Source organism: Triticum aestivum, chromosome 7A (genome assembly GCF_018294505.1).
Source record: "Triticum aestivum cultivar Chinese Spring chromosome 7A, IWGSC CS RefSeq v2.1, whole genome shotgun sequence".
In the NCBI taxonomy this organism is placed as follows: domain Eukaryota; kingdom Viridiplantae; phylum Streptophyta; class Magnoliopsida; order Poales; family Poaceae; genus Triticum; species Triticum aestivum.
This window is the reverse complement of record NC_057812.1, coordinates 191,283,779-191,292,885: the sequence shown is the minus strand read 5'-3', so window position 1 is coordinate 191,292,885 and position 9,107 is coordinate 191,283,779. Positions and strand designations below refer to the sequence as shown.

The following is a 9,107-nucleotide window of genomic DNA, read 5'->3' as shown; positions in this document are numbered from 1 at the left end:
ACCAAAGATAATATCATACCTACTACCTCCGTTTCAAAATATAAGACTTCTTGGTAGGGCAGTTTAGCCTACCAAAACGTCTAATATTTTGGAACAGAGTATATTAATCAATATTTAAGTACTTGCTACAAGCAATTGAAGGGCACTCCCTCCGTAGAGAAATATAAAGAACATTTAGATCACTAAAGTAGTGATCTAAACGCTTTTATATTTCTTTACAGAGGGAGTAATTGTTCAGAGCAAAACTAGAGGGTTGTTGCAAGCATCTGCACAAACCTGGAGCAGAGGCAGCACACGATTTCTGAGCTAATTTGGCTGTCTCAAGTCTGTAGTTACAAGTGTTTGGCACCCCCACCCCACCTGGGTCTGTACTGTTGTGCAAGTGACCTGATCTGACAATGGTAAACTCTTCTGAACTGCTTGCTACCGGGTCCTTTTACTTAGCACAGCACAGCACAGATTGTTGAACAGCAAAAGAAGCAATGACTATCAGACAATTAGTATTACTTATACATAGGCAATTGGATGCATGTAACAAGGTGCATTTGAACTAGATATATTACTAAAAAACTGTACAATTTCAACACCAATCAAACAGAGGGCCAATCCCACGCATATCAAAACCAGATCTATCGGAAAATCTGATAGATATTAAGTTGCACTGCAAAGAGAGCAAATTACAACAAGAGGGATGAATCACAGCTGATGCAATATCTTTGTATACTCGGGTATGGTACAAGGGAAAAGCCAACATGGAAATGCAGTGTAAAGGTCCTACGCATGTATTCTCTTCGAACACGTTGCCTTCCATCCAATGCTAGCTGTTCATCTCCTCTGTATCAGCAAGCACAAACTCTGTGTACAGGTTCTTCAATGCTATCACAACCGTCATAATAAGAGGGCCTAATATTGCACCCTGAAAAAAACACCAATGGTCAGCCCAGAGTGAGTAATGAAAAGATCAATCCTCAGATGCACCATACAACAGAATTATGGTACAGTGGCATGTTCTCAGAGTAGCAGGATGATTCTTTGTGAATTAACGGACAAGCAGATGGTGCGAAAGTACGCACACATACTCCACACAGAATTAATCAACATAACAGCTTTAGTCAGATCTGTTAGCAAACTTTAAGAACATTTACAGTATAATACAGCTAAAGGTGAACAATAATATATGCATAAATGCAGGATAGGGCGCAAACTTATGGAGCAGAAAGATATGTGGAGTTCCATTAACACAGAGGAGAGCAACGGTGTAACTAGCAGGAGCAGAAAAATATTTTTGTAGTGTGTATTGACTTGACTAGCCTGATTAGTGCATAAGTTTCTCTACGCTTAATAACTTGGCATGCAGAGGAAGACAGAAAATATTTGTAGCCTACAGTAAAAGCTCTTTTAGTTGTATCTCACAAAAAAAAGCCCTAGATTCTAATACCTTCTGATTTATTTGTAGCCTACAGGAAGTTCATTATCATGGCATATGCAAGTTTGAACTGCGAAATGCACCCAATAACACAAACAAAGATAAGCCTAGAATAATATCCGTACCTCGAGAGCATTGGGAAATAATGTCATGCCACCGATTATGCTAAGGCCAGTCAGATACCCATTGTACCCAGGTATATCCTCCTGAATGACCGTGGTTCCATAATCCATGATCACAAGGTGTATCACCGTAACCATAACCGCGAGGACATATCTCCCTTCCGTCAGCAGTTGCGCTGCGGCAAATATGGAGGACAGCCATGCTGGTAGTATTGGAAAAAGTGCACTGATGATTGTAAACACAGTTGCTGTGTACACAAAATGCACCTTGAAGAACTTGAGCAACAGCCATGTCAGGATTCCTTGGAATATAGCAATCTTGGCAGTGGCTAACAAGACACTGCTAATGGCATGGTCTATAACCTCGACGCAACGCTCCTTTACTTGTTTGGACACCGGTAAGAGGTCAATGACCTGCTCCGTTGCCCCGCCACCCTCAACGGTGATGAGGTAGTACAGCACCCACATAAAGACCATCAGCTGTGACACAAAATTGAGCACCTCTGCTGCACCGGAGAGAATGCGGAGAGCAATGGATAGCATCAAATTGGCACTACCACCGAGCACAGAGGTGCCGCTAGATAGCAGACTCTTTGCAATCTCTGTGCCCTGCAAAGCCAGGTCCTTGGCCTTCACCACTAGATCCTCCCTTGTGATTAACAGCTCCCTGAAGAATGAGTCCAGCTCCCTGTAGATCTCCAACCACTCCCTGTTCTTCACACGCAGCGTAATAGCCTGCAGCTTTAGCGAGTACGGGTGCGGTCTAGAAGTGATGAGCTCCTTGCTCTTGGCACCAGATGGGACTGATTGGCTGATCAAGAAGTGCTTGAATCCACTAGTGAAATCAGTAAGGTTGTATTGTACAGCCAATTGGTCTACCTGCTCCCAAACGGTTTCGACGAGCTTCCCTGAGTACTGCTCCACCAAGCCCGGGATGTCATTGTCGTCAAGCAACTTCTTGAGGCCAATCTTTTCAGAGTAGTTGCCATTCTCGACATGGGACTTGAGGGACATGACGGCATCCTTGCCCTCGAGTCCGATCTTGTAGGAGAAGAAGAAGCTGCCTCCTAGGAAGCCAGCAATCATGCCAAGCATGAGGCCGACGGCGACGAGGGTCCTGAGGTGGCGGAGGATGCCGCCGGTGAGGAGGAGGCCGCGGGACGAAGGTGTTCGACCGGAGATGCGGGAGGAGGCGGCACGGGGGATGAAAGAGGAGGGCTTGGGAGAGGCGGCGTAGAAGGCGAGGGAGACGCCGAGGAGGAGCAGCGCGGCGGCGGTGCCGAGGCGCTCGAGCAGGAGGAGGAAGAAGAAGGATGAGGCGAGCCAGCGCAGGAGGCGCGGGAAGGACGGCGACGGCGGCAGCGGGCGGCGCATCAGCGCGGCGCGCGCGTCGGCGAGGGTGGCCGCGCAGGAACGCAGAGCGGCGAGCGGGAGCGCGAGCACGGTGGCGCTGAACCCGCCGCGGAGCGGCGGCTCCCAGAAGGCGACGAGCGCGTGCTGCGTCTCGCGGAGCGGGACCGAGCAGAGCAGCGCCCACTGCAGCGGGCGGAGGAAGTCGGCGAGCAGCATGTAGAGGCCGTAGAGCACGAGCAGCGCCGTGGCGAGCCCCGCGTGCGCCATGGCGATGTAGAGCGCCAGGCGAGCGTCCGGCTCGAGGGACAGCCCCTCGGCCTCGGCCGGCGGCGCCGCCTTCTTCCCCGTCGGCGAGGGCGCGGGCTTGGGCGGGTCCTCCGCCTGCTTGGGGCGGCGGACGGAGGCGGAGCGGAACATCTCGGACCAGGGGATGGTGGCCTTGCAGGCCGCGGCCTGGTCGTCGGCGCTGGGCACGAGCGCCATGCGGGCGACGGAATGCGGCGGTGGGGCGTGGGAAACCCTGGCCGCCTCGCCCGCTCCGGTCCGCCCGGCCCCGCGCCGGAGAGGTGGTGGAATTGGAATCGGGGACGGGGACCGGGAGGGCGGAATGGATTTGGTGGGTGATTAGCGCGGGTGGGGTAACCATAATTGACGATTAATTACCGGGGGATTAATGTCCGTCGCCTCTAGGAAGGGGATGGGGGTGGATTTACCGATTGCTAACTGGAGGGGGCCATGTGGGCCCCGCGATGTGTAACTACACGTGGCTGCCCGACAGTGAAACGTTGGTTGTTCCGACAGGTGTGTCGTGCCTGCTCCTTCTTAGCTGGAAAACAAATTAACAAGTGCTCCAGCAGCAGGCACGACACAAAAGCACGAGCACCTGCTTATAGGGATGTAAATGACGCTATCGAAATTAATGGAAAGAGGTGTGAGCCCGGTTGGAAGAAAATGTAAATGGCGCCATAAACGGGATCATAAAGCTTTTTTTGTTAGCTTGGTAGTTTATTTTTTGGAAAAAAGAAATTCTCCAACTGTTAGACCGGGAAGCGGGCTTAAACAGGTTTAAATGGTGTGCCGTTTACATTCCTAACTGCTTGATACAACTCGATAACAATAATACGATGACACAGTTGTCACACTTGTGATCCACTTGAAAACCATCCGTCAAACTACACGTAAAACACAACATGTTGTAGAACACACCATGCCGACTGTGGATAGCTGAGAGGACGTGACGTATGTGCAACATGGACCCATGATTGAAAGTAGTGACTTATCGATGTTGCAAATGGTTGACGAGCATGACGTCGGTGATAATAGAGGTGCGGCAAGAGAGCAACACAAGGCAGCACTAGTGGGGAGAAGTGGTGTGGCGAGGTGCAGGGGGAACGTGGTGAAACTGCGGTGGCATGGCCGCGTCTACACCATCATCATACACAAACGTGTACTTACATAGCATCTCAGAGCAGATCCTCATGGTATGTGCATAGCAAATGCTCCTTGTGCGTATGTGCATCGCAAACCAGTCATCAACATGAGACACAAATGCATGCTAATAATGTGGAAACAAAAATATGATCGAACATCGTTGTGTCAGCCACCTGCAATCCACCAACATGAGTATGACAACCCGATTCCAGCCACCAAGTTGAGTTCAATGACACAAAAGTTATATCCATGACGCCCAGTCGCCCTCCCATGCACTTCACAAGCTGATAGGGGTGTTCTTCTCTGACTAGCCACCACGTTGTTGCCTTGATCTCTACCTCTGGTGTCTTGTTCGATTCCTCCCAGGTTCATGTTCCTCATTGTCTCTTCACTTGTCCTCCATTAATTCTATGGTTCCGCCACCATGGTTCCACCTCCATGTCAATATGCACCGCTCCCGGTGGATGGCAATGGTTGATCGGAAGGAGATGAATCATGAGGCTTGCGGCGTGTCCATTGAATCGAAGAGCGTTTGTGCTTGCTCAAGAAGGTGCGGGGGACCGAGGCATGATGACTGAAGGCAAACATGATCCGGGACCTGGACCTTTGCCGATGCATGATGGAATTGACTTCATTGCACTGATAGTGCAGCAACAAGAACACACTTATTTAACGCAAAGCCAACGAATCCCCAATGCTCCCCGGTCAAGGCAACACTTCTTACCAACTAAACTAGAAATAAAAAAGATGTTTCTCACCAGCTGACGAATGGGGTCCATCTGAAAAAAACTTAAAATGTTCACAACTCGCCATTCCTGGGGAGCTTAGTATTTGTATTTGTAAGGATATCAATGATAACAAATATTTCATATGCTCCATTTGTCCCACATTATAACATATATTGATTTTTTAAAGGATCAAAGTTCTTAAATTCTAACTAAATCTATGGAGAAAACAATCAATACAATACAAAACCACCACTATGGAGAAAGATACCAGTACTCATACTAATAGTCCAAATAAATAAAATAAAAATGTTACCTTGTACCTAATGATATTTATTTGGCACTATAGATGTATATATTAATCTCTACAAATTTGGCCAAACTATACGAAGCCCGACTCTTGAAAAATAAATCTATGCACACCATAGATACCTTTTGTGTAGAGGAATTTTTTAGGAATAATACATGATGATATTTTTTAAGATGGTGTTCCTTAGAGCTCTTTGCTTTGCAGAATCCCATTCCTATATAATAGTGATTCATATCCTCCATATTTTAAGTAAAAGAAATATTAGATCATGTCCAATGGAAAAGAATATTTCTTTTTCCCTGTCTCTATTCATAGGATTTGAGATACATACTATAGAAATTCTTATTAAGTTTAATCCAGAAAAGTAATAGATAAACATGATAATCATAATAGAGATGATATCGAATCAAGTAACATATTGTTGAAACTAATAACGCAATCGCGAACATAAAGGACAAACATCACATCCATATCAGTTGCTAGCACGACATACACTAGTACCACTAGTAGAAAAAGGCCCATTTGTCCCGGTTGGGGAACCGGGACTAAAGGGTCGGTACTAAAGCCCAAAACCTTTAGTTCCGGTTCGCCCACGAATCGGGACAAATGGGGCTCCATGTGGCCGTTGCGGCTTGCCCTGGCGGGGGGGCCTTTGGTCCCAGTTGGTAGCACCAACCGGGACCAAAAAGCGTCCACGTGTCAGTAATTCAGGGGTTGGGTTTCTTTTTGAAGGGGGGGGGGGGGTTGGGGGTTTTGTAGGGTTAATTTAGGGGTTTCATATATTGTGTTAGATAGCTAATAGAGAGAAGTGTCCTCTCTTATCTCCGTGCTTGGTCGATGCTACGTACTATACGTATAGAGAGGACTCGACATGCTACCTAGTAAGCAAATGAAGGAAACCATTAAGTACACAAGATCGTCATGAACATATACAAAGAGAAGTGATCGACCACTCTTTCTTCGGGAGATTGGTCGAACAACAAGTTTTCGTACATCTATCCGATGCTACTAGCTACATATGTACAATATAAGATCTCTTACAATCCCTAGCATTTGATGTCAAGTTCCACATGGTATTCTCCGTATTTATCTATGACGTGGTCAAGAAAGAATCCCGCCAATTCCTCTTGAATTGCTTTTATGCGATCTTGTGGTAGGAGTTCATCACGCAGCTACCAAAGCTAATTTGAAGAAGGGGGTCAATACATATATATGAATGAAACTCCACACAAATGATAGTAATAAAATAGAATTGTGAATATTATTGCTTACACACTTCATAATCTTCTTTAGAGTAGCCCCGCTTAGAGGTCGTCGTGTTGTAGATATACTCGCAAATGTAGTATCCACAAAAATTATTCCCGCCTTCCTGCCACAACCACTTTACGAGAAATAGAGGTCAATCAAACTGATAATCAAGCATTATAAATTGTATTGCTGAAACTAGCTAGAATCAATGAGAGATGTGCGGAACTAGCTAGCTAGTATATACTTACTTTCGGGTGTGTAAATCGCAGCTTCCCCGGCAGTCCCGGAGCTTCTGCGGTAAACACTTTCCAAACCCTGCGAGACAAAGAAAATAATTATTACTTGATATCAGAAAATGAACAAAGTTGCCGATAAGGTGCGATAATGATCGATTGAACTTACTTCTCGAGCATTTCAGTCATGGCCGCATACTCCTTGGGATCTTCTCGTCTTGAGTCTAAGACGGTTACTACTCCCTGCTCAAGCTTAGTCTCTAGGAGAATAAAGTGGAAGTTGCGCACGCATGCATAACTCATCAATTACATTACTATAACCTAGAGTAATAAGGGAAACTAAATATGCACAAGACAGTAACACTCACTTGAAGTTGTAAGGAAAGAGTATTTTATCTTTGTTTTGATTTTGAAGCAACGATTTTAGCAAGTTGGCCTCGGCTTCTTTGGCATCATGTTTAACCATCCATTCATCTATGAGATTTGTGTTAATGAACCCAATATCATAGATTTGTCTTTTCTTGCATTCGACGATCTTCAATTTGCATACTATAGTGAGGATAATTATATATATATACATGCAATGAAAGAGATGAGCTATATATAGAGACTTAATTACAGAAGTAGTACTTACAGACAGTAGCACGTGATGATTATTTTATCAAGGGCCTTTTGATTGAAAAACTGGAAGAACTCCTCAAATGGAACAGACAACAGATCAATTCCAACGAGGTCGTGCTCCTCTTTAACTCTCAGCGTCAAAATATACTTCCCAGACTTGCAGGTGTCCATGTACCACTTATGGAATCTTCGCATCATCGTTGTTAGAGGAGGATCACCAGGTTTGACGAGAGGCTTCCCGTACCAGTATTTGTGTTCGTCCACCTCCATTGTATCAAAATGTGCAGAGTCGGGAAGGTAATCACCAGGATTGGTACCGGGCAGCATCCCCGGCAGATTTGCAACGATATCGCTAGACACCTTTAGCGGGGGGCACGATTGGTTTGCCTGTTCGCCGAGCTGGGGAATTTTTCCCCACATTTTTGTTGTTGTAACCTTTTGTCACTTGAAGTAGTTCCCGACCGGCGCGCTTCTGCGCTGCCTTTTTAAGAGCCCGGACATGGTTGTCATCCGGCGGAGGCGGTGCTGGTCGCTTCAGGGCATCCAAAGTGTGCTTCAATTTCACCGGATCTATCTTCTCCTCCGGAGGTGGATGTTTCTTAGCTCTTTGCGTTTCAAAGAAGTACTTCACTTGGGCTTTACAGATCTCCACGTTTTCCTCCAAGGTACTCTCGTATGGTAACTTCTCTAGAGGCTTGAGAGATGGACCGAATCTGTATTGCCTCCCGCCTCTGGCTGTACTGCTAGACGCTAGAGCGGCTGCGGCTGTCTTCCTTTGTTGCTTACGAGGCGGAGAAGGAGGCGGAGTGCTACGAGGCGCCGGAGTAGTCGGAGCGGCGGCGGCTGTCTTCCGCTTTTGCTGACGAGGCGGAGGAGGAGGCAGGCTACTCGGACACGTCGGCGCAGGCAGAGAAGGAGGCGGAGTTCCTTGATCGCACTCTATTGGATATGGTGCGGTCTATGATGTCTCTTACCGATTTACCGCTATCATTTTGGGGATACGCTCTAGAGACAGCTACATTCACTTTAAATAGGGCACCGTCTAAATCCGTTGAGACGACACCGTATGAATTATGGTTTGGAAAGAAACCTAAGCTGTCGTTTCTAAAAGTTTGGGGATGCGAAGCTTATGTCAAGAAACTTCAACCTGAAAAGCTCGAACCCAAGTCGGAAAAATGCGTATTCATAGGATACCCTAAGGAAACTATAGGGTATACCTTCTACTTAAGATCCGAAGGCAAGATCTTTGTTGCCAAGAACGGGTGCTTTCTGGAAAAAGAGTTTCTCTCGAAAGAAGTAAGTGGGAGGAAAGTAGAACTCGATGAAGTACTACCTCTTGAGCGGGATAGTGACGCAGCACAGGAAACCATTCCTGTGATGCCCACACCAACTGAAGAGGAAAACCATGATAATGATCAAGGTACTTCGGATCAAGTTACTGCTGAACTTCCTAGGTCCACAAGGACACGTTCCACACCAGAGTGGTACGGCAACCCTGTCCTGGAAATCATGTTGTTAGACAACAATGAACCTTCGAACTATGAAGAAGCAATGACGGGCCCAGATTCCAACAAATGGCTTGAAGCCATGAAATCCGAGATAGAATCCATGTATGAAAACAAAGTATGGACTTTGACA

The 9,107-nt window shown here is 46.5% G+C and overlaps 1 protein-coding gene across 1 annotated transcript; it reads right to left on the bottom strand.

The window, feature by feature from the left end:
- Positions 1-532: 532 nt before the first annotated feature.
- LOC123150348 (uncharacterized) lies at positions 533-3,508 on the bottom strand. Its single transcript, XM_044570214.1, has 2 exons — positions 1,552-3,508; positions 533-916 (listed from the first exon to the last, which is right to left on the bottom strand). The coding sequence occupies exons 1-2, from the start codon at positions 3,382-3,384 to the stop codon at positions 818-820; spliced, it is 1,932 nt and encodes a 643-aa protein (XP_044426149.1). The 5' UTR covers positions 3,385-3,508; the 3' UTR covers positions 533-817.
- Between the last annotated feature and the right edge of the window lie 5,599 nt (positions 3,509-9,107).

Excerpts from the sequence above, each read along its gene's own strand:
- LOC123150348 (XM_044570214.1), bottom strand. The coding sequence starts at position 3,384 with ATGGCGCTCGTGCCCAGCGCCGACGACCAGGCCGCGGCCTGCAAGGCC. Across the intron at positions 917-1,551 it reads TATTTCCCAATGCTCTCGAG|GGTGCAATATTAGGCCCTCT; the intron begins GTACGGATATTA and ends TGTTTTTTTCAG.